The sequence below is a fragment of the Aythya ferina genome, assembly GCF_964211825.1.
Source record: "Aythya ferina genome assembly, contig: HAP1_SCAFFOLD_1142, whole genome shotgun sequence".
NCBI lineage: Eukaryota > Metazoa > Chordata > Aves > Anseriformes > Anatidae > Aythya > Aythya ferina.
The window spans coordinates 18-24,709 of record NW_028180830.1 but is presented as its reverse complement, the minus strand read 5'-3'; the positions used below and the strand labels follow the sequence as shown (position 1 = coordinate 24,709).

Genomic DNA, 24,692 nt, shown 5'->3' with positions numbered 1-24,692 from the left:
GGGGGGGGCCCTATAGGGTTTGGGGGGGGTTAGGGGTCTCGGGGGGGCCCCCCCGCGTCCAGATTTGGGATTTCGGGGGACCCCAAAAGCGGTCGTGGGGCTGTATGGGTTGGGTGAGGTTATGGGGTCTTATAGGGTTTTGGGGTGCTTTGTAGGGTTTTATAGGATTTTGGGGTCCTATGGGGTTTTGGGGTACCCCTGAGACCCCAATTTTGGCCGTGGGGGGTCCCCAAAATTGGTTGAGTTGCCATAAGGGAAGGGTGATGTTATAGGGTCGGTGTAGGTTTTGGGGTATTTTATAGGGTCTTATAGGGTTTTGGGGTCCTATGGGGTTTTGGGGGTCCTATGGGATTTTGGTGTACCCCTGAGACCCCAATTTTGGCCGTGGGGGGTCCCCAAAACTGGTCAAGTTGCTATAAGTGTTGGGTGATGCTGTGGGGTTATTGTGGGATTTGGGGTACTTTATAGGGTCTTATAGGGTTTTGGGGGTCTTATGGGGTTTTGGGGGTCCTATGGGATTTTGGGGTACCCCTGAGACCCCAATTTTGGCCATGGGGGGTCCCCAAAATTGGGCGTGGTCCCATATGGGTTGGATGAGCCTATGGGGTTGTTGGGGTTTTGGGGTCCCCTTTTCAATTGGGGTTTTTTGGGGGGCTGGGGGGAGCACTATAGGGTTTGGGGGGAGGTTAGGGGTCTCGGGGACCCCCCTGCATCCAGATTTGGGATTTTGGGGGACCCCAAAAGTGGTCGTGGGGCTGTATGGGTTGGGTGAGGTTATGGGGTCGTTGGGGGTTTTGGGGTGCTTTGTAGGGTTTTATAGGATTTTGGGGTCCTATGGGGTTTTGGGGTGTCCTGAGGTTTTTGGGGTACCCCTGAGACCCCAATTTTGGCCATGGGGGGTCCCCAAAATTGGTTGAGTTGCCATAAGGGAAAGGTGATGTTATAGAGTCGGTGTAGGTTTTGGGGTGCTTTATAGGGTCTTATAGGGTTTTGGGGTCCTATGGGGTTTTGGGGTGCCCGGGGGGGTTTTGGGGTTCTCTGAACCCCAATTTTGACCATTGGGGTCCCCCAAATCTGGTCGTGGTCCCATATGGGCTGGGTGATGCTATAGGGTCTCAGTAGGTTTTGGGGTGCTTTATGGGGTTTTTGGGGTTCCCTTTCACTCTGGGCTTTCCGTGGGGGTTTTGGGGTGTTCTATTGGGTTTTATGGGGTTTTGGGGATCCCCTTTCACCTTGGGCCTTCCGTGGGGTTTTGGGGTCCCCTTTCACTGTGGGGCTTCCAGTGGGGTTTTGGGTGTTCTATTGGGTTTTATGGGGTTTTTGGGGTCCCCTTTCACCTTGGGCCTTCTGTGGGGTTTTTGGGGTCCCTTTCACTGTGGGGCTTCCAGTGGGGTTTTGGGGTGTTCTATTGGGTTTTATGGGGTTTTGGGGATCCCCTTTCGCTCTGGGCCTTCCGCGGGGATTTTGGGGTGCCCGTGGGGGTTTTGGGGTGCCCTGAACCCTAATCTTGCCTAGCGGGGTCCCCCAAATCTAGCTGTGGGTTGGATGATGCTCTAGGGTCGCTGTAGGTTTTGGGGTGTTCTATTGGGTTTTATGGGGTTTTTGGGGTCCCCTTTCGCTCTGGGCTTTCCGCGGGGGTTTTGGGGTGCCCGTGGGGGTTTTGGGGTTCGCTGACCCCCCCCGTCCGGCAGCGGGGCGGCGGGGAAGCCGTACGTCAGCCTGGAGCAGCTCCGGGAGTTCGTCAACACGCGGCAGCGGGACCCCCGGCTGAACGAGGTGCTGTTCCCCCCCCTGAGCCCCCAGCAGGCCCGGCAGCTGGTGGAGCGCTACGAGCCCAACCGGCAGTTCAGGGACAGGGGTGAGCTGGGGGGGGGGCTGGGGGGGTCCTAAAGGGGGCCTGGGGGGTCCTAAAGGGGGCCTAAAGGGGGCCTGGGGGGTCCTAAAGGGGTCTTAGGGGGCTTTGGGGGGCCTAAAGGGGTCCTAAAGGGGGCCTGGGGGGTCCTAAAGGGGGCCTGGGGGTCCTAAAGGGGGCCTAAAGGGGGCCTGGGGGGGTCTTGAGGGGATGGATGAGGGGTTTGGGGGTCCTAAAGGGGTCCTGGGGGGTCCTAAAGGGGGCCTGGGGGGGTCCTAAAGGGGGCCTGGGGGGGGGTTGGGGGTCCTAAAGGGGTCTTAGGGGGGCTTTGGGGGGCCTAAAGGGGGCCTAAAGGGGGCCTGGGGGTCCTAAAGGGGGCCTAAAGGGGGCCTGGGGGGGTCTTGAGGGGATGGATGGGGGGTTTGGGGGTCCTAAAGGGGTCCTGGGGGGTCCTAAAGGGGGCCTGGGGGGGTCCTAAAGGGGGCCTAAAGGGGGCCTGGGGGTCCTAAAGGGGGCCTGGGGGGGTCTTGAGGGGATGGATGGGGGGTTTGGGGGGGCTTTGGGGGTCCTAAAGGGGTCCTAAAGGGGTCCTGGGCGGGGGGGCTGGGGGGTCTTGGGGGCTTTGGGGGTCCTAAAGGGGTCCTAAAGGGGTCTTAGGGGGGCTTTGGGGGGCCTAAAGGGGGCCTGGGGGGTTCTGGGGGGGCCTGGGGGCGGTCTTGGGGGGCTGGAAGGGGTTTTGGGGGGCTTTGGGGGTCCTAAAGGGGTCCTAAAGGGGTCCTGGGGGGGGGGCTGGGGGGTCTTGGGGGGCTTTGGGGGTCCTAAAGGGGTCCTAAAGGGGTCTTAGGGGGGCTTTGGGGGGCCTAAAGGGGGCCTGGGGGGTTCTGGGGGGGCCTGGGGGCGGTCTTGGGGGGCTGGAAGGGGTTTTGGGGGGCTTTGGGGGTCCTAAAGGGGTCCTGGGGGGGGGTTGGGGGTCCTAAAGGGATCCTGGGGGGCCCTAAAGGGGTCCTGGGAGGTCCTGAGGGGCTGGAAGGGGGTTTTGGGGGGGCTTTGGGGGGTCTTGAGGGGCTTGGAAGGGAGCTTGGGGGGTCCAGGGGGGTCTTTTTGGGGGGGGGGTCTTTTGGGGGGGTGTTCTTTGGGATTTCTGGGGTTTGGGCTTTGTCTTTTGGGGCAGATTTCACCTTTCGGATCATTTTGGGGCTTCTTTGGTGGGGTGGGGATGAAACAACGAGAGTGGGGGGGGTCTCACTGTGTGCGCCCCCCCCCAGACCAGATGTCCATGGAGGGTTTCGGGCGGTTTTTGGGGGGGGAGGAGAACAGCATCGTCCCCCCCGAGACCCTGGGGCTGCACCAGGACATGAGCCAGCCCCTGGCCAGCTACTTCATCAACTCCTCCCACAACACCTACCTCACCGGTACCCAAATTGGGGGGGGGCTGGGGGTCCTGGGGGGGCTGGGGGGGGTCCTACAGGGTCTTAGAGGGTCCCTGAGGGGGTCTCAGAGGGTCCCTGGGGGGGCTGGAGGGGGTTTCAGGGGGGTTTTGGGGGGATTCAGGGGGATTTTGGGGGGGTTTGGGGGGCTTTGGGGGTCCCTGGGGTATTTGGGGGGGGTTGGGGGGGTCCCTGGGGGGGCTGGGGGGGGTCCTACAGGGTCCCTGGGGGAGCTTGGGGGGGGCTAGGGGGGTCCTTGGGGGAGCTGGAGGGGGTTTTGGGGGATTTCTAGGGGGTTTTGGGGGGTTTTGGGGGGCTTTGGGGGTCCCTGGGGTATTTGGGGAGGGCTGGGGGGGTCCCTGGGGGTGCTGGAGGGGGTCTTAGAGGGTCTCTGGGGGGGCTTAGAGGGTCCCTTGGGGGGCTTTGGGGGTCCCTGGGGGGGCTTTGGGGGGCTAGGGGGGTCCTTGGGGGAGCTGGAGGGGGTTTTGGGGGATTTCTAGGGGGTTTTGGGGGGTTTTGGGGGGCTTTGGGGGTCCCTGGGGTATTTGGGGAGGGCTGGGGGGGTCCCTGGGGGTGCTGGAGGGGGTCTTAGAGGGTCTCTGGGGGGGCTTAGAGGGTCCCTTGGGGGGCTTTGGGGGTCCCTGGGGGGGCTTTGGGGGGCTAGGGGGGTCCTTGGGGGAGCTGGAGGGGGTTTTGGGGGGTTTTGGGGGGCTTTGGGGGTCCCTGGGGTATTTGGGGGGGGCTGGGGGGTCTGGGGGGGGTCTTAGAGGGTCCCTGGGGGGGCTTTGGGGGTCCCTGGGGGGGCTGGAGGGGGTTTTGGGGGGGTTTCTGGGGGGTTTGGGGGGGGGTTGGGGGGCTTTGGGGGTCCCTGGGGTATTTGGGGGGGGCTGGGGGGTCTGGGGGGGGTCTTAGAGGGTCCCTGGGGGTCCCTGGGGGGGCTGGAGGGGATTTCAGGGGGGTTTTGGAGGGATTCAGGGGGATTTTGGGGGGGTTTGGGGGGCTTTGGGGGTCCCTGGGGTATTTGGGGGGTCCTGTGGGGGTCCCTGGGGGGGCTCCCTGGGGGTCGCGGGGGGGTCCTGACCCCGTGCCCCCCCCCCAGTGGGGAACCTCGTTGGTGGAACTGCACCCCCAGCACCTTTGGGGGGGGTCCTATAATTTTGGGGAGGGGTCCCAAATTTTTTTTGTGGTCAGGTCTGTTGGGGGGGGGTCTCCCCTTGGATTTCGGGGGGGCGCGGGGGGGTCCTGACCCTGTGCCCCCCCCCCAGCAGGCCAGTTTATCGGTGGTGATGCACCCCCAGCACCTTTGGGGGGGGTCCCATAATTTTGGGGAGGGGTCCCAAATTTTTTTTGTGGTCAGGGCTGTTGGGGGGGCGTCTCCTGGTGAATGTGGGGGGGTCGCGGGGGGGTCCTGACCCCGTGCCCCCCCCCAGTGGGGCAGTTTATTGATGGCGATGCCCCTCCACCACCTTTGGGGGGGGTCCCATAATTTTGGGGAGGGGTCTCAAATTTTTTGGGGGGTCAGGTCTGTTGGGGGGGGGTCTCCCGGTGAATTTGGGGGGGTCGCGGGGGGGTCCTGACCCCGTGCCCCCCCCCCAGCGGGGCAGCTGACGGGCAGCTCGTCGGTGGAGATGTACCGCCAGGTCCTGCTGAGCGGCTGCCGCTGCATCGAGCTGGACTGCTGGAAGGGGCGCCCCCCCGACGAGGAGCCCTTCATCACCCACGGCTTCACCATGACCACCGAGATCCCCTTCAAGGTGACCCCCCCCCACCCCAAAAAAAAAAATTTGGGGACCCCCAGGGAGCCCCAAAGTGCCCAAACCCCATAAATCCTACAGCGACCCTATAAAATGCACCCTGACCCTATAGCACCCCCAGCCCTTCATCACCTAAGGTGTCATTAAGAGCCCCAAGATCCCCTTCAAGGTGACCCCCCCCACCCCAAAAAAAAAATTGGGGACCCACCGACCCCCCCAGGGAGCCCCAAAGTGCCCAAACCCCATAAATCCTACACCGACCCTATAAAACCTACACAGATCCTATAGCATCCCCAGCCCTTCATACCCACATCTTCACCATGACCACCGAGATCCCCTTCAAGGAGACCCCCCCCACCCCAAAAAAAAAATTTGGGGACCCCAGGGACCCCCAAAGTGCCCAAACCCCATAAATCCTACAGCGACCCTATAAAATGCAGCCTGACCCTATAGCATCCCTATCTCTTCATACCCACATCTTCACCATGAGCACCGAGATCCCCTTCAAGGTGACCCCCCCCAAAAAATTTGGGGACCCCCTGAACCCCCAGGGAGCCCCAAAGTGCCCAAACCCCATAAATCCTACACTGACCCTATAAAATGCACCCTGACCCTATAGCATCCCTAGCCCTTCATACCCACATCTTCACCATGACCACCGAGATCCCCTTCAAGGGACCCCCCCAAAAAATTTGGGGACCCCCCGACCCCCCCAGGGACCCCCAAAGTGTCCAAACCCCATAAATCCTACAGCGACCCTATAAAATGCACCCTGACCCTATAGCACCCCTATCCCTTCATCACCTAAGGTGTCATTAAGAGCCCCGAGATCCCCTTCAAGGTGACCCCCCCCACCCCAAAAAAAAAATTGGGGACCCACCGACCCCCCCAGGGAGCCCCAAAATGCCCAAACCCCATAAATCCTACACTGACCCTATAAAATGCACCCTGACCCTATAGCATCCCCAGCCCTTCATACCCACATCTTCACCATGACCACCGAGATCCCCTTCAAGGAGACCCCCCCCCACCCCAAAAAAAAAATTTGGGGACCCCCAGGGACCCCCAAAGTGCCCAAACCCCATAAAACCCACACTGACCCCATAAAATGCACCCTGACCCTATAGCACCCCCCAAACCCACAGCACCCAATCCCTGCTGTTGTGGACACCCCAAAATCCCGTGGGCACCCCCAAAACCCCATAGCGACCGCAAAACCCAATGGGCAAACGCAAAACCTCATAGGGACCTCCAAAACCCTATAGGAACCCCAAAACCCCCATGGGGTCCCCAAAACCCCATAGGGACCTCCAAAACCCTATAGGAACCCCAAAACCCCATAGGGACCCCCAAAACCCCATAGGGACCCCCAAAACCCTATAGGAACCCCAAAACCCTATAGGGATCTCCAAAACCCCATAGGCACCCCAAAACCTCCTTGGGGTCCCCAAAACCCCATAGGGACCTCCAAAACCCTATAGGAATCCCAAAACCCCCATGGGCAACCCCAAAACCCTATAGGGACCCCCAAAAACCCAAAGGGCCCCCCCAGACCCCATAGGGACCCCAAAATCCCATAGGGACCCCAAAACCTCATAGAGACCCACAAACCCCATGGGCACCCCAAAACCCCTATAGGCGCCCCAAAACCCACACGGGGGGGATCCCAAGACCCTATTAGGGATGCTGGGGGGGGGTTGTAGGTTTTGGGGTCGCCCCCAACCCCAAATCTTTGTAGGAAGTGATCGAGGCCATCGCCGAGAGCGCCTTCAAGACGTCGCCGTACCCCGTTATCCTCTCCTTCGAGAACCACGTGGACTCGTGAGCACCCCAAATCTTATAGGGTCACCCCAAATCTTTTAGGGTCACCCCCAAAACCCTTCAGGCCCCCCCCAAATCTTTGGGGTCTTCCCTTAAGGTTTTGGGGACCTTCGAATCCCCCCTAAGCTTTATCCTAAAAGTTTTTGGGGTCTCTCCCCCAAACCTTTTAGGGTCCCCCCAAATCCTTTAGAGTCACCCCAAAACCCCTATAGGGTGGCCCCAACCCCCCCATGTCCCAAAAACCCGCATGGGGTCCCCCAAAAACCCAATGAGCTCCCCCCAAACCCTATGGGGTCACCCCAAAAACCCTATGGGATCCCCCAAACCCCCTTGGGGTCCCCCCAAACCCCTATGGGGACCCCCAAAAACCCTATGGGATCCCCCAAACCCCCTTGGGGTCACCCCAAACCCCTATGGGGTCCCCCAAAACCCTTATAGGGTCCCCCAAAAACCCTGTGGGGTCACCCCAAAACCCTTATGGGGTTCCCCAAAAACCCTATGGGATCCCCCAAAAACCCTATGGGATCCCCCAAACCCCCTTGGGGTCCCCCCAAACCCCAATGGGGACCCCAAAAACTTTATAGGGTCCCCCAAAACCCCTATAGGGTGGTCCCAAAAGCCCTATGGGGGCCCACAAAACCCTATGGAGCCCCCCAAACCCCTATGGGATCCCCCAAAACCCTTATAGGGTCCCCCAAAAGCCCTGAGGGGGTTCCCCAAAAACCCTGGGGGGTTCCCCAAAAACCCTAGTGGGGTCCCCCAAAAACCTTATAGTGTTCCCCCGAATATTTAGGGTCCCCCAAAAAACCTTATAGGGTCTCCCCGAATCTTTAGGGTCCCCCCAAATCTTTAGGGTCACCCCAAATCCTTTAGGGTCCCCCCCAGATTTCCCCCCCCCCCCCAAAACCAATAGTTCGCATGCATCGGGGCTGCCTAGAAACAAACAGCAACCCCCTAAAACACCGTTTTTTCCCCCAAAATGGGGTCGGGGGGGTTGGGGGGGTGGTTTGGGGTTTTTGGGGTCCCCCCCAGCGGCCCTAAATCCCCCCCCCAGGGCCAAGCAGCAGGCGAAGATGGCCGAGTACTGCCGCAGCGTTTTTGGGGACGCGCTGCTCATCGACCCCCTCGAAAAGTACCCCGTGAGTTTTGGGGGTTTTTGGGGGGTTTGGGGTCGGGGGGGGGGAATTGGGGTCTCGGGGGGTGGATTTGGGGGTCCTGGGGGGGGATTTTGGGGGGGTTTTGGGGGGTTTTGGAGGGGATTTGGGGGGTTTTCGAGGTGGATTTGGGGTCTGGGGACAGTGGTTTGGGGTCCTGGGGGGGGATTTTGGGGTTTTGGGGGGGGGTTTTGGGGTCCTGGGGGGGATTTGGGGGTCTTGGGGGGTGGATTTGGGGGTCCTAGGGGGGGATTTGGGGGGTTTTTGGGGGGGATTTTGGGGTGCTGGGGGGGGATATTGGGGGTTTTGGAGGGGATTTGGGGGTTTTGGGGGTGGGTTTGGGGTCCTGGGGGGGGGATTTGGGGTTTTGGGGGGGGATTTGGGGTGCTGGAGGGGGATTTTGGGGTTTTGGGGGGGCATTTGGGGTCCTGGGGGGGGATTTGGGGTCTTGGGGGTGGATTTGGGGGTGCTGGGGGGGGATTTGGGGGTTTTTTTGGGGGGATTTGGGGTGCTGGGGGGGGATATTGGGGGTTTTGGAGGGGATTTGGGGGATTTGGGGGTGGGTTTGGGGTGCTGGGGGGGGATTTTGGGGGCTTTGGAAGGGGGATTTTGGGGTCCTGGGGGGGGATTTGGGGGTTTTGGGGGGGATTTGGGGTCGGGGGGGGATTTGGGGGTCCTGGGGGGGGATTTGGGGGTTTTTGGGGGGGGGTTGGGGTCCTGGGGGGGGATTTGGGGTGCTGGGGGGAACTTGGGGGTCCTCGGGGGGGATTTGGGGTTTGGGGCGCCCATTTTGGGGTTTTGGGGGTTTTTGGGTTTTTGGGGTTTGGGGGTTTTGGGCTTTTTGGGGTTTTTGGGGTTTTGGGGTTTTTGGGGTTTTGGGGTTTTTGGGGTTGGGGTTTTTGGGTTTTTGGGGTTTTGGGGGTTTTGGGGGGTTTGGGGGTTTTGGGGGTTTTGGGGTTGGGGTTTTTGGGGTTTTGGGGCTGGGGTTTTTGTGGTTTTGGGGTTTTTGGGGTTTTGGGGTTTTGGGTTTTTTGGGTTTTTGGGGTTTTGGGGTTTTTGGGGTTGGGGTTTTGGGGTTTTGGGTTTTTGAGGGTTTTGGGGCTGGGGTTTTTGTGGTTTTGGGGTTTTTGGGGTTTTGGGTTTTTTGGGTTTTTGGGGTTTTGGGGTTTTTGGGGTTGGGGTTTTGGGGTTTTGGGTTTTTGAGGGTTTTGGGGTTTTGGGGTTTTTGGGGTTGGGGTTTTGGGGTTTTGGGTTTTTGAGGGTTTTGGGGTTTTGGGTTTTTTGGGGTTGGGGTTTTGGGGTTTTGGGTTTTTGAGGGTTTTGGGGTTTTTGGGGTTTTGGGGTTTTTGGGGTTTTGGGGTTTTTGGGGTTGGGGTTTTTGGGGTTTTGGGTTTTTGGGGGTTTTGGGGGGTTTGTGGGGTTTTGGGGTGACGGGGTGACGGGGTGCCCCCAGCTGCAGCCGGGGGTGCCGCTGCCCAGCCCCGAGGAGCTGCGGGGCCGAATCCTGGTCAAGAACAAAAAGCGGCGCCCGCGCCCCCCCCCGGGACCCCCGGGACCCCCCGAACCCGGACCCCTCCGGCGCCGCCCCACCGAGCCCGGCCCCAGCGACGCCGGTACCCCAAAACCTTGCGTTTCTGCCCCAAAACCTCTCCTGTGCCCCAAAACCCCGTTTTTCCGTCCCAAAACCCCGTGTTTCTGCCCCCAAACCCCATTTTTCTGCCCCAAAACCTCATGTTTCTGCCCCAAAACCCCAGCCCGCGCCCCAAAACCTTGTGTTTCTGCCCCAAAACCTCTCCTGTGCCCCAAAACCCTGTTTTTCTGCCCCAAAACCCCACCCTAAGCCCCAAGACCTCGTGTTTCTGCCCCAAGACCTCATGTTTCTGTCCCAAAACCTCATGTTCTGACCCCAAAACCCCACCCTGTGGCCCAAAACCTCGTGTTTCTGCCCCAAAACCTCTCCTGTGCCCCAAAACCCCGTTTTTCTGCCCCAAAACCCCACCCTAAGCCCCAAGACCTCGTGTTTCTGCCCCAAGACCTCATGTTTCTGTCCCAAAACCTCATGTTCTGACCCCAAAACCCCACCCTGTGGCCCAAAACCTCGTGTTTCTGCCCCAAAACCTCTCCTGTGCCCCAAAACCTCATGTTTCTGCCCCCAAACACGATTTTTGTGCCCCAAAACCTCACATTTCTGCCCCAAAACCTCCTGTTCTACCCCAAAAACTCATGTTATGACCCCAAAACCTGCCCTGGCACCCCAAAAATTAGTGTTCCACCCCAACCCCCCTGCATGTACCCCAAACCTTGTATTCTACCCCAAAACCCCTGCTCTGGCACCCCAAAATGTATTCCACCCCAAAACCTCATGTTCCACCCCAAAACCCCACACGCACCCCAAAACCTTGTGTTTCACTCCAAATCCCCTACCCTGGTACCCTAAAACCTTGTATTCTGCCCCAAAACACCCCACTGCATCCTAAAACCCCATATTCTGCCCCAAAACACCGCCCTGCATCCCAAAACCTTATGTTTCACCCCAAAGCCCCACCCTCGCACCTCAAAACCTCTTATTCTGCCCCAAAACACACCCATGCACCCCAAAACCCTGTGTTCCACCCCAAAACCCTTCCTGCACCCCAAAAGCCCTCCCCCTGCCCCCAGGTTTTGGGGTCCCCCCCTCACTGCTTCCCCCCTGCAGCCCCCCCCGCAGGGGAGCCCCCCGAAAGTGGGGTCCCCCCCCCGGTGCCCAATGGGGACGAGCGGCCCCCCAAATTGGCTGAACCCCGAAAGTCCATCGGTGAGGAATTGGGGGGGCTGGGGGGGTCCCGGGGTGGGATTATTGGGGTGTGGGGTGGGATTATTGGGGTGTGGGGTGGGATTATTGGGGTGTTTGGGGAAAATTGGGGTGCTAGGGGGGGATTTGGGGGTTTCCAAGGGGAATTATTGGGGTGTGGGGTGGGATTATTGGGGTGTAGGGTGGGATTATTGGGGTGTTTTGGGGGATTTGGGGTGCCAGGGGGAAATTTGGGGGATTCCAAGGGGGATTATTGGGGTGTGGGGTGGGATTATTGGGGTGTTTAGGGGAATTTGGGGGTGTCCTGGGGGATTATTGGGGTGTAGGATGGGATTATTGGGGTGTTTAGGGGGAATTTGGGGTGCCAGGGGGGGATTTGGGGGTTTCCAAGGGGGATTATTGGGGTGTAGGATGGGATTATTGGGGTGTTTGAGGGAATTTGGGGGTGTCCTGGGGGATTATTGGGGTGTGGGGTGGGATTATTGGGGTGTTTAGGGGGAATTTGGGGTGCCAGGGGGGGATTTGGGGGTTTCCAAGGGGGATTATTGGGGTGTGGGGTGGGATTATTGGGGTGTAGGATGGGATTATTGGGGTGTGGGGTGGGATTATTGGGGTGTTTGGGGGAATTTGGGGTGCTAGGGGGGGATTTGGGGGTTTCCAATGGGGATTATTGGGGTGTAGGGTGGGATTATTGGGGTGTTTATGGGGATTTGGGGTGCCGGGGGGGGATTTGGGGGATTCCAAGGGGGATTATTGGGGTGTAGGGTGGGATTATTGGGGTGTTTGGGGGGATTTGGGGTGCTGGGGGATGATTTGGGTGGGAGTTGGGGGTGTCCTGGGGGATTATTGGGGTGTGGGGTGGGATTATTGGGGTGTTTGGGGGAATTTGGGGTGCTGGGGGGGATTTTGGGGGCATTTGGGGATGCCCAAGGGGATTATTGGGGTGTAGGGTGGGATTTGGGGGTACCAAGAGGGATTTTTGGGGTGTAGGGTGGGATTATTGGGGTATTTGGGGAGATCTGCAGCTGCCGAGGGGGATTTTGGGGTGCAAAAGTGGGATTTTGGGGTACAAACCCAGAGATTTGGGGGTGTGGGGTGCCCTGGGGCTGGGGGGGACGATTTGGGGGGGGGTCGTCTGAGTCTGGGGGGGGGGGGTCCCCAAAATTTGGGTCCCCCCCCCCCCAGATCGCGAAGCCGAGAGCGAGGAAGAGGAGGAGGAAGAGCCCGAGCTGAGGAAGCCGACGAGTGATGAGGTGGGGGGGGGCCGGGGGGGTTTTGGGGGGTCCCAGGGGATTTTGGGGGGATTTGGGGGGGTCTGGGGGCGTCCTGGGGGGGTTTTGGGGGTCCTAGGGGAATTTGGGGGGGGGGTCTTATGGGGTTTGGGGGAGTCCTGGGGGGATTTGGGGGGGTCCCGGGGGGATAGGGGGATCTTGGGGGTTTTTTGGGGGCCTGGGGGGGTTTTGGGGGGGTCCCAGAGGGCGTTTTGGGGGTCCTAGGGGTTTTGGGGGGGGGGTCCTAAGAGGTTTTGGGGGTTCCACGGGGTTTTTGGGGGGGCTTTGGGGGGTTTTGGGGGGCTTTGGGGGGTTTTGGGGGGATTTGGGGTTTGGGGGGGGCTTTGTGGGATTTGGGGGGGATTTGGGGGTTTTGGGGGGGCTTTGGGGTTTTGGGGTGGGGGAAGGATTTTGGGGTGTTTTGGGGTTTTGAGGAGGATTTGGGGGGATTTGGGTTTTTTGGGGGGGCTTTGGGGATTTTGGGGGGGATTCGGGGTTTTGGGGGGGCTTTGTGGGATTTGGGGGGGCTTTGGGGTTTTGGGGTGGGGGAAGGATTTTGGAGTATTTTGGGGTTTTGAGGAGGTTTTGGGGGGATTTGGGGTTTGGGGGGGGCTTTGGTGGTTTTGTGGGGACTTTGGGGGTTTGGGGGGGGTCTTTGGGGTTTTTTTGGGGTGCTGACGGGGGGGGGGGGGGGTCGCAGGGCACGGCCAGCAGCGAGGTGACGGCCACCGAGGAGATGTCGACGCTGGTGACATACGTGGAGCCCGTCAAGTTCAAATCCTTCCAGGCTGCCAAAAGTGGGGGGCCCGGGGGGGTCCCGGGGGGTCCTGGGGGGGTCCTGGGGGTCCCTTGGGGGGCCTGGGGGGGTCCTGGGGGGCTGGGGAGGGGGCTGGGGGGGGGTTAAAGGGGGTTTAAAGGGGTCTAAAGGGGGTTTTGGGGGGTCTTGAGGGGGTTTGGGGGGGCTTAAAGGGGTCCTGGGGGGGTCCTGGGGGTCCCTGGGGGGGTCCTGGGGGGGTCCTGGGGGGCTGGGGAGGGGGCTGGGGGGGGTTAAAGGGGTCTAAAGGGGGTTTTGGGGGGTCTTGAGGGGGTTTCGGGGGCTTAAGGGGGGGTTTGGGGTCCCTGCTGGCATTTGGGGGATCCTTGATGGGGTTTGGGGGGAATTTAATGGGGTTTGTGGCAATTTAATGGGGTTTGGGGGGAATTTAGTGGGGTTTGGGGGAATTTAATGGGGTTTTGGGGTCCCTGATGGGGTTTGGGGGAAATTAATGGGGTTTGGGGGGAATTTAATGGGGTTTGGGGCAATTTAATGGGGTTTGGGGAAATTTAATGGGGTTTGGGGGGAATTTAATGTTTTTTTGGGGGGATCCCTGATGGGGTTTGGGCGTAATTTAAGATGTTTTGGGGGAATTTAATGGGGTTTGGGGAAATTTAATGGGGTTTGGGGGGAAATTAATGGGGTTTGGGGGGAAATTAATGGGGTTTGGGGGGAATTTAATGGGGTTTGGGGGGAATTTAATGGGGTTTGGGGTTTCTGAGGTGTCTGGGGGGGGATTTGGGGTGACGCCGGGTTTGGGGTCGCCCCCAGAGCGGGACAAGGCGTTCGAGATGTCGTCCTTCGTGGAGACCAAGGGGCTGGAGCAGCTCACCAAGAGCCCCCTCGAGTTCGTCGAGTATCCGCGGGGCACCCCAAAAATGGGGGGGGCATTTTGGGGGGCTTGGGGGGATTTGGGGTGAGTTAGGGGGGGAATAGGGGAGAAATAGGAGGGAAATAGGGAGAATTTAGGGGTTTTGGGGTGTGTTGGGGGGGAATAGGGGGAAATTGGGGGGATTTGGGGTGAATGGGGGGAATTTGGGGGGTTTTGGGGTGTGTTAGGGGGGCAATAGGGGAGAAATAGGGGGTTTTGGGGGAGTTTGGGGGGGGAATAGGGGGAGTTTTGGGGGGAATAGGTGGAATTTTGGGGGTTTTGGGGTTAGTTAGGGGGGAAATAGGGGAGAAACAGGGGGGATTTGGGGGGTTTTGGGGTGAGTTGGGGGGAATAGGGGGGATATAGGGCAGCTATAGGGCAGTTATGGGGCAGCTGTGGGGCAGCTATAGGGTGACTGTGGGGCAGCTGTGGGGCAGTTATGGGACAGTTATGAGGCAGCTATGGGATGGTTATGGGATGGTTGTGGGGCAGTTATGGGGCAGCTATAGGGCAGTTATGGGGCAGTTATGGGGCAGCTGTGGGGCAGCTATAGGGTGACTATGGGGCAGCTATGGGGCAGTTGTGGGGCAGTTATGGGGCGGTTATGGGACAGTTATGAGGCAGCTATGGGACGGTTATGGGATGGTTGTGGGGCAGTTATGGGGCAGCTGTGGGGCAGCTATAGGGCAGTTATGGGGCAGTTATGGGGCAGCTGTGGGGCAGTGGCCCTTGACGCGCAGGTACAACAAGCGGCAGCTGAGCCGCGTCTACCCCAAGGGCACCCGCGTGGACTCCTCCAACTTCCAGCCCCAGCTCTTCTGGAACGCCGGCTGCCATATGGCCGCCCTCAACTTCCAGACCCTCGGTCAGACCCCGGCGCCACCCCATAACGCAGAACCCCATAGAGCCACCCCACAGAGCAGACCCCATAGAGCCACCCCATGGAGCAGACCCCATAGAGCCACCCCATAGAGCAGACCCCATAGAGCCACCCCATAGAGCAGACCCCATAGAGCCACCCCATAGCACAGACCCCATAGAGCCACCCCATGGAGCAGACCCCATAGAGCCACCCCATAGTGCAGACCCCATAGAGCCACCCCATAGCACAGACCCCATAGAGCCACCCCATAGCGCAGACCCCATAGAGCAGACCCCATAGCACAGACCTCATAGTGCCACCCCATGGCACAGACCCCATAGTGTTACCCTATAGCACTACCCCTTGGTACAGACCCCATAGCTCTACCCCACAGCACAGACCCTTAGTGTTACCCCATAGCCACCCCATAGCCCCCGCCCCATAACCCCGAGCCCCCCCCAGCATTAATTACCCCCCCCGGCCCCCCCAGATGTGCCGATGCAGCTGAACCTGGGGCTGTTTGAGCCCCATAACCACCCCATAACCATCTATAACGACCCCATAGCCACCCTATAACCACCCCATAGCCACCCTATAACCACCCCATATCCCCTGTGCCCCTCCCCGGATTAATTCTGCCCCCCCAGCACTAATCCTGCCCCCCCAGCACCCCCGATATGTGCCCCTGCAGCCAAACCTGGGGCTTTTTGAGCCCTATAACCACCCCATAACCACCCTATAACCACCTATAACCCCCTATAACCACCCCCTATCCACCCCATAGCCCCCGCCCTATAACCCCCAGCCCCCCCCAGCATTAATTACCCCCCCCGGCCCCCCCAGACTCACCCCTACAGCCAAACCTGGGGCATTTTGAGCCCCATAACCACCCTATAACCCCCTATAACCACCTTTAACCACCCCATATCCACCCCATAGCCCCCACCCCATAACCCCGAGCCCCCCCCAGCATTAATTACCCCCCTCAAGCCCCCCCAGACTCACCCCTACAGCCAAACCTGGGGCATTTTGAGCCCCATAACCACCCTATAACCACCTATAACCACCCTATAACCACCTATAACCCCCTATAACCACCCCATATCCACCCCATAGCCCCCGCCCTATAACCCCCAGCCCCCCCCAGCATTAATTACCCCCCCCGGCCCCCCCAGACGTGCCGATGCAGCTGAACCTGGGGCTGTTTGAGCCCTATATCCACCCCATAACCACCTATAACCCCCTATAACCACCTTTAACCACCCCCTATCCACCCCATAGCCCCCGCCCTATAACCCCGAGCCCCCCCCAGCATTAATTACCCCCCCCGGCCCCCCCAGACGTGCCGATGCAGCTGAACCTGGGGCTGTTTGAGCCCTATATCCACCCCATAACCACCTATAACCCCCTATAACCACCTTTAACCACCCCCTATCCACCCCATAGCCCCCGCCCTATAACCCCGAGCCCCCCCCAGCATTAATTACCCCCCCCGGCCCCCCCAGACGTGCCGATGCAGCTGAACCTGGGGCTGTTTGAGTACAACGCCCGCTGCGGGTTGCTGCTCAAGCCTGAGTTCATGCGGCGCCGCGACAAAACCTTCGACCCCTTCGCCGAGGACCTGGTGGACGGGATCGTGGCCAACACCCTACAAGTGCAGGTATTGGGGGGGGGCACCCCAAAAAATCCACCTGGGGGGGGTGTGGTGGGGGTGAGCAGCCCCAAAGTGAGCTGGGTTGGGGGTGCTGGGGTGGGATTGGGGGTGATGGGGTGGGTTTGGGGGATCCCAGGGCAGGTTTTGGGGGTCCTGGGGAAGGTTTGGGGGTGCTGGGGGTGGGTTTGGGGGTCCTGGGGTGGGTTTGGAGGGTGCTGGGGGTGGTTTTAGGGGATCCCAGGGCAGGTTTGGGGGTGCTGGGGCTTGGTTTTGGGGGGTTCTGGGGTGGGTTTTGGGGGTCCTGGGGAAGGTTTTGGGGTCCTGGAGAAGGTTTTGGGGTCCTGGCGCAAGTTTTGGGGTTCTGGGGTGGGTTTGGGGGGTGCTGGGGGTGGTTTTGGGGGACCCCAGGGCACATTTGGGGGTGCTGGGGCTTGGTTTTGGGGCGTTCTGGTGTGGGTTTTGGGGGTGCTGGGGTGGGTTTGGGGGTCCTGGGGAAGGTTTTGGGGGGATCCCAGGGCAGGTTTGGGGATCCTGGGGAAGGTTTTGGGGTCCTGGGGCAAGTTTTGGGGGGTCCTAGGGTGGGATTGGGGGTGCTGGGGAAGGTTTTGGGGTCCTGGGGTGGGTTTGGGGGGTGCTGGGGGTGGTTTTAGGGGATCCCAGGGCAGGTTTGGGGGTGCTGGGGCTTGGTTTTGGGGGGTTCTGGGGTGGGTTTTGGGGGTCCTGGGGAAGGTTTTGGGGTCCTGGAGAAGGTTTTGGGGTCCTGGCGCAAGTTTTGGGGTTCTGGGGTGGGTTTGGGGGGTGCTGGGGGTGGTTTTGGGGGACCCCAGGGCACATTTGGGGGTGCTGGGGCTTGGTTTTGGGGCGTTCTGGTGTGGGTTTTGGGGGTGCTGGGGTGGGTTTGGGGGTCCTGGGGAAGGTTTTGGGGGGATCCCAGGGCAGGTTTGGGGATCCTGGGGAAGGTTTTGGGGTCCTGGGACAAGTTTTGGGGGGTCCTAGGGTGGGATTGGGGGTGCTGGGGAAGGTTTTGGGGTCCTGGGGCAAGTTTTGGGGTCCTGGGGTGGGTTTGGGGGGTGCTGGGGGTGGTTTTGGGGTGCATGGAAAAGGTTTTGAGGGGCGCAGAGACCCGTTTGGGGGCACACAGGCAGGTTTGGGGGCAGTTAGGCCCATTTTGGGGCACATATGCCCTTTTGGGGCACGTAGGCCCATTTTTGGGGTACAAAGTCAGGTTTTGGGGTACGTAGACAGGTTTTTGGGATATGTAAGCCGTTTTTAGGGGCACACAGACAAGTTTTCAGGGCATGTAGGCTCATTTTAGGGTCACACAGGCAGGTTTTGGGGCATGTAGGCCCATTTTGGGGCACAGAGGCCCATTTTGGTGCATGTAGGCCCTTTTTGGGGCACACAGGCAGGCTTTTGGGGCACGTAGGCCCATTTTTGGGGCACAAAGGCAGGTTTTGGGGTACATAGAGAGGATTTTGGTGCATGTAGGCCCATTTTAGGGTCACACAGACCTTTTTTGGGCCAGAAAGGCAGGTTTTTGGTGCATGTAGACAGGTTTTTGGGGTACATAGGCCCATTTTAGTGTCACACAAGCAGGTTTTGGGGCACTTAGACAGGATTTTGGTGCACGTAGTCCTGTTTTAGGGTCACACAGGCAGGTTTTTGGGGGTGCGTAGGCCTGTGTCTGTCACACAGGCAGGTTTTGGGGCATGCAGACAGGTTTTTGGGGCCACATAGTCCCATTTTAGGGTCACACAGGCAGGTTTTGGGGCACACTGGCAGTTTTTTGGTGCACATAGTCCCATTCTAGGATCGCACAGGCAGGTTTTGGGGTATGTAGACAGGATTTTGGCGCACCTAGGGTCACGCAGGTTTTGGGGTACATAGACAGGATTTTGGTGCACCTAGGGTCACACAGGCAGGTTTTGGGGCATGCAGACAGGTTTTTGGGGCCACATAAACCCTTTTTGGGTCACACAGGCAGGTTTTTGAGGCACGTAGTCCCATTTTGGGGGCACGCGGGCAGCTTTTGGGGCACACGGGCAGTTCTTTGGGGTGGCGTAGCCCCGTTTTGGGGCGCAGCGAGCAGTTTTGGGGTCCCGCAGGTGATTTCGGGGCAGTTCCTGAGCGAGCGCCGCGTGGGCACCTACGTGGAGGTCGACGTCTTCGGGCTGCCCGTGGACACCCGGCGCCGCTTCCGCACCCGCACGGTGCAGGGCAGCGCCTTCAACCCCGTCTGGGACGAGGAGCCCTTCGTCTTCCACAAGGTGGGGGGCACTGGGAGGGACTGGGAGGCACTGGGAGGGGGCTGGGGGGCACTGGGAGGGGCTGGGGGGCACTGGGAGGGAGTGGGAGGGGACTGGGAGGGGATTGGGGGGCACTGGGAGGAGGCTGGGGGGCACTGGGAGGGAGTGGGAGGGGGCTGGGGGGCACTGGGAGGGGGCTGGGGGGCACTGGGAGGGAGTGGGAGCGGGTTGGGGGGCACTGGGAAGGGACTGGGAGGGACTGGGAAGGGACAAGGGGCACTGGGAAGGGACTGGGGGGAGACTGGGAGGCACTGGGAGGGGACTTGGAGGTACTGGGAGGAACTGGGAGGGGGTTGGGGGGCACTGGGAGGGACTGGGAGGCACTGAAAAGGTACTGGGAGGGCCTGGGGAGGGGATTGGGGGGCACTGGGAGTCACTGGGAGGGGACCATTTCAGGGTTCCCGTTTTAGGGCTCCCCATGTTAGGGTCCCAATTTTGGGGTTCCCGTTTTGGGGTCCCCATTTGGGCTCCCCGTTTTTGGGGTCCCCATTTCAGACTCCCCATTTCAGGGCTCCCCATTTTTGGGGTCCTGTTTTGGGGTCCCCATTTCGGGCTCCCCGTTTTAGGGTCCACATTTCAGGGCTCCCCGTTTTTGGGGTCCCCGTTTTAGGCTCCCCATTTGGGCTCCCCGTTTTTGGGGTCCCCATTTTGGGCTCCCCGTTTTTGGGGTCCCCGTTTTAGACTTCCCATTTGGGCTCCCCAGTTTTGGGGTCCCTGTTTTGGGCTCCCTGTTTTAGGGTCCCCATTTTGGGGTCCCATTTTAGGGTCCCCATTTCAGGGCTCCCCGTTTGGGATCCCCGTTTTAGGGTCCCCATTTTGGGGTCCCCGTTTTAGGCTCCCCATTTTTGGGCTCCCCATTTGGGCTCCTCGTTTTGGGGTCCCCATTTCAGGGCTCCCCATTTTGGGGTCCCCATTTCAGGGCTCCCCTTTTTTGGGCTCCCCGTTTTGGGCTCCCCGTTTTTGGGGTCCCCATTTCAGGCTCCCTGTTTTAGGGTCCACATTTCAGGGCTCCCCGTTTTTGGGTCCCCGTTTTTGGCTCCCCGTTTTTGGGGTCGCTGTTTTGGGGTGCCATGGGGGTGCGTTTTTGGGGTGCAGGTGGTGCTGCCCTCGCTGGCCTCGCTGCGCATCGCCGCCTACGAGGAGGGGGGGCGCTTCCTGGGCCACCGCGTCCTGCCCGTGGCCGCCCTGCGCTCCGGTGAGTTTTTGGGGTCCCCGGGGGGGTTTTGGGGTCCCATAGGGGTTTTGAGGGTCCCTACAGGTCTTCTGGGGTCCCCACAAGGGGCTTTGGGGCTCCCTAAGAGGTTGTGGGTCCCATAGGCATCCCCAAGGGGCTCTGGGGGGTTTTGGGGATCCGCGTTGGGTTTTGGGGTCCCTGGGGGGGTTTTGGGGTCCCATTGGGGTTTAGGATCCACAGAGATGTCCCTTATAGGGAACTGGGAGTCCCCATGGGGTTTTTGGGGTCCCCGTGGGGCTTTTGGGGTCCCCATTGGCTTTTGGGGTCCCTGTGGTTGTGCCTGTAGGGAACTGGGGGTCCCTATGGGGCTTTTGGGGTCCCCACAAGGAGCTTTGGGGCTCCCCAAGGGACTCTGTGGGGTTTGGGGTCACTATAGGGTTCCCCACTGGCATTTTAGGGTCCCCATAGGTTTTGGGGTCTCCATAAGTTTTGGGGTCACTGTGGGGTTCCCCACAGGCACTTTGGGATCCCTGCAGCTTTTGGGGTCCCCATAGGTTTTGGGGTCACTGTGGGGTTCCCCTTGGGCATTTTGGGATCCCCATAGCTTTTGGGGTCACTATTGGGGTCCCCTTCACTTTTGGGGTCACTGTGGGGTTCCCCATGGGCATTTTGGGGTCCCCCTAGCTTTTGGGGTCCCCATAGCTTTTGGGGACACTGTGGGGTTCCCCACAGGCATTTTGGGGTCCCCAGGAGCATTTTGGGGTCCCCATAGCTTTTGAGGTCCTTATAGGTTTTTGAGGTCACTATGGGGTTCCCCACAGGCATTTTGGGGTCCCCGCAGCTTTTGGGATCCCCATAGATTTTGGGGTCACTGTGGGGTTCCCCATGGGCATTTTCAGGTCCCCAGGAGCATTTTGGGGTCCCCATAGCTTTTAGGGTCACTATTGGTGTCCCCATAGCTTTTGGGGTCCCCATAGCTTTTGGGGTCACTATTGGGGTCCCCAAAGCTTTTGGGGTCCCCCTCTCCCCCCCCCCCATTTCCCAATCCACCACCTGCAGAGGAAGGAGCCGGCTGGGAGGGGGTGCCCCATGCCATTTGGGGACGCCCCCTAGATTCGGGGGGGGGCACCCCAATAGATTTTGGGGTGTCCCCCCCTAATTTTGGGGTGTCCCCCCCCCAGGCTACCACTACGTCTGCCTGCGCAGCGAGAGCAACCAGCCCCTGGGGCTGCCGGCCCTGCTGGTGCGCACCCAGGCCTGCGACTACGTCCCCCACGGGCACCAGGGTGCGTACCCCAAAACCGGGGGGGGGCCCCAAAATCTGGGGGGGGTCCAGGCGGCTTCCCCCCCCCCTTAGGGGTCCGGCCGGGGGGGTTTAGAGCCGGTTTTGGGGGCGTTCCTATTGATTTGGGGGGCGATCCTATTAATTTTGGGGGTGATCCTATTAGATTTTGGGGGTGATCCTATTAATTTTGGGGTTTCCTAATGTTTTTTGGGGTCCCCCCCATTTTAGGGGGGCTCACTCTCTTTGGGGACCCCCTCTTTTTGGGATTTTGCCCTATTTTGGGGGCGATCCTATTGATTTTTGGGGCGATCCTATTGATTTTTGGGGTGATCCTATTGATTTTGGGGTTACTTAATGTTTTTTGGGGTCCCCCCCATTTTAGGGGGACTCACTCTTTTTGGGGACCCCCTCTTTTGGGGATTTTGCCCTATTTTGGGGGCGATCCTATTGATTTTGGGTGCGATCCTATTGATTTTGGGGGCGTTCCTATTGATTTTGGGGGTGATCCTATTAATTTTGGGGGTACCTAGTATATTTTGGGGTCCCCTCTTTTTGGGGACCCTCTCTTCGTGGGATTTAGCCCCATTTTGGGAGCATTCCTATTGATTTTGGGGGCGTTCCTATTGATTTTAGGGGTGATCCTATTGGTTTTGGAGGTGATCCTATTGATTTTGGGGGCGTTCCTATTAATTTTGGGACTGTTCCCATTGGTTTTGGGGTTACCTAATGTTTTTTGGGGTCCCTTCATTTTTGGGGGGCTCCCCTCTTTTGGGGGTCCCCCTTTTTGGGGTGGTTTTCCCCCTTTTTGGGGCCCCCTGGGGCTGCCGGCCCTGCTGGTGCGCACCCAGGCCTGCGACTACGTCCCCCATGGGCACCAGGGTGCGTACCCCAAAACCGGGGGGGGGCCCCCAAAATCTGGGGGGGTCCAGGGGGCTTCCCCCCCCACTTAGGGGTCCGGCCGGGGGGGTTTAGAGCCGGTTTTGGGGGCGTTCCTATTGATTTGGGGGGCGATCCTATTAATTTTGGGGGTGATCCTATTAGATTTTGGGGGTGATCCTATTAATTTTGGGGTTTCCTAATGTTTTTTGGGGTCCCCCCCATTTTAGGGGGGCTCACTCTCTTTGGGGACCCCCTCTTTTGGGGATTTTGCCCTATTTTGGGGGCGATCCTATTGATTTTGGGTGCGATCCTATTGATTTTTGGGGTGTTCCTATTGATTTGGGGGTTACTTAATGTTTTTTGGGGTCCCCCTCTTTTGGGGGGGCTCCCCTCTTTTTGGGGACCCCCTCTTCTTGGGATTTAACCCCATTTTTGGGGCATTCCTATTGATTTTGAGGGTGATCCTATTGATTTTGGGGGCGTTCCTATTGATTTTGGGGGTGATCCTATTATTTTTGGGGGTACCTAGTATTTTTTGGGGTCCCCTCTTTTTGGGGACCCCCCCTTCTTGGGATTTATCCCCATTTTGGGGGCGTTCCTATTGATTTTGGGGGCGATCCTATTGGTTTTGGAGGTGATCCTATTGATTTTTGGGGTGATCCTATTGATTTTGGGGTTACTTAATGTTTTTTGGGGTCCCCCTCTTTTGGGGGGGTGTCCCCCATTTTTGGGGGGGGCTCCTCCCATTTGGGGGGGGTCTCCCTATTTTTGAGGGGGTCCCCATTTTGGGGGGGGCTCCCCATTTTTTTTGGGGGGGGCATTTTTTGGGGTGTCCCCCATTTTTTGGGGTGTTCCCCTCTTTTTGGGGGGTGTCCCCATTTTTGGGGGGGGGTCATTTTATAAAGGGGGGACCCCATTTTAAACTGGGGGGGGGCACTACCAAAGGTTGGGGGGGGCTCCCCCTTTCGGTTCCCTTTCCCCCTTTATTCCTCGCTCCGGCCCCGTTTTTTTTTTGGGGGGGGGTCTCCTCTTTTTGGGGTCCCCCCCCCTGACCCCTTTGCCCCCCCCGTGCCCCCCCCCAGATTACGCCGAGGCCCTGATCAACCCCATCAAGCACGTCAGCCTCATGGACCAGCGCGCCAAGCGCCTGGCGGCCCTCATGGGGGACGGCGAGGTGGGGGGGGCACGGAATTTGGGGGGGGGGGTCCTTGGGTCCCGGGGGGGGGGTCCCTGGGTCCCGGGGGGGGGGCAGGAGGGGGTTTGGGGGGGATTTGGGGGGGGTTGGGGGGGTTTAGGGGGGCTCGGGGGGGTTGGGGGGGGCAGGAATTTGGGTTGGGGGGGGGCACGGAATTTGGGGGGGGGTCTTTGGGTCCCGGGGGGGGGCAGGAGGGGGTTTGGGGGGATTTGCGGGGGGTTGAGGGGCTTAAGGGGGGGGTTAGGGGGTGATTTGGGGGGGGTTAGGGGGGAATAAATGGGGTTGGGGGGCAGGATTTGGGGGTTTGGGGGGGCCGGGGGGGGGCACGGAATTTGGGGGGGGGTCCTTGGGTCCCGGGGGGGGCAGGAGGAGATTTGGGGGGGATTTGGGGGTTCTGGGGGGGGGTTGGGGTTCCCGCTGTGATTTTGGGGTGCTGACCCCCCCCCCTTTTTGTCCCCCCCCCCCCAGGGACAGCGTGGAGAGACCCCGCGAGACCCCGGGGGGGGCACGGGGGGACCCCGGCACCGACCCCCCCGGCGACCCCCCGAACCCCCAAACCCCCGGGGGGTCCCGGGGCCGCCCCCCCCCCGTCCCCAGCCCAGGTACCCCCCCCCCCAAAAAAAAAATCCAACCCCCCCCCCCCCAGTTTCTGGGGGGGGTCCCCAAATCCCCCACCTATTTCTGGGGGGGGTCCCCCAAATCCCCCACCTATTTTATGGGGGGTCCCCAGCCCCCCCCCTCGATTTGGGGGTGCTCGGGGGGGTCCCCCCTGTTTTGTGCCCCCCCCCCTTTAATTTTTTGGGTGCCCCCCCCCCAGGGCAGAGGGATGACCTCATCGCCAGCATCCTGACAGGTAAGGGGGGGGAAAAAAAACCCCAAACCCTCGGTTTTTAGCCCAAATATTGGGGGGGGGCGAAATTACCACTGCCATGGGGTGGGGGGGGGCAAATATTTTGGGGGGGGGGGCTCCTGGACACCCAAAATCCGCTGAATTCCCCCCAATGCCTTCCTGCACCCCCAAATCTCCCTTTTCCCACCCAAATCCCCCCATAACCCCCCCAAATCGCCCCCCAACCCCCCCATTGCCCCCCCCTCGGTGACCGTGCCCCCGTGCCCCCCCCAACCCCCTAAAGCCCCCCCAATTCCCCCCAATTCCCCCTATTCCCCCCCCATTCACCCCCCAACCCCCCCCATATCCCCCCATAACCCCCCCAATCCCCCCCCAATTTCCCCCCTAGCCCCCCCATTGCCCCCCCCCGCGGTGACCGTGCCCCTGTGCCCCCCCAAACCCCCTCCAAGCCCCCCAAACCCCCCATTTTCCCCATTTTCCCCCCAATTCCCCCCATAACCCCCCAATCCCCCCCCAATTCCCCCCCACCCCCCCATTGCCCCCCCTCGGTGACCGTGCCCCCCCCAACCCCCCTATATCCCCCCATTTTCCCCCCATTACCCCCCCAAATCCCCCCATATCCCCCCCCAATCCCCCCCCAATTCCCCCTAGCCCCCCCCATTGCCCCCCCAATCCCCCCATTGCCCCCCCCCGGTGACTGTGCCCCCCCCCTGTGCCCCCCCATATCCCCCC

At 60.1% G+C, this 24,692-nt stretch overlaps 1 protein-coding gene across 1 annotated transcript; it reads left to right on the top strand.

The window, feature by feature from the left end:
• Window positions 1-1,674: 1,674 nt before the first annotated feature.
• Window positions 1,675-23,963, top strand: LOC311429444 (1-phosphatidylinositol 4,5-bisphosphate phosphodiesterase beta-3-like; the record flags this gene model as incomplete). The annotated part of the gene is made up of 18 exons (XM_084540524.1): window positions 1,675-1,858; window positions 3,118-3,264; window positions 4,876-5,033; window positions 6,772-6,854; window positions 7,909-7,993; window positions 9,462-9,621; window positions 10,704-10,802; window positions 11,985-12,052; window positions 12,771-12,867; window positions 13,656-13,740; window positions 14,496-14,620; window positions 16,123-16,277; window positions 18,377-18,538; window positions 19,673-19,772; window positions 20,933-21,037; window positions 22,998-23,090; window positions 23,581-23,712; window positions 23,928-23,963. Coding segments are annotated over 18 exons (2,074 nt in total), but the record flags the coding sequence as incomplete, so codon positions are not given.
• Window positions 23,964-24,692: the final 729 nt, after the last annotated feature.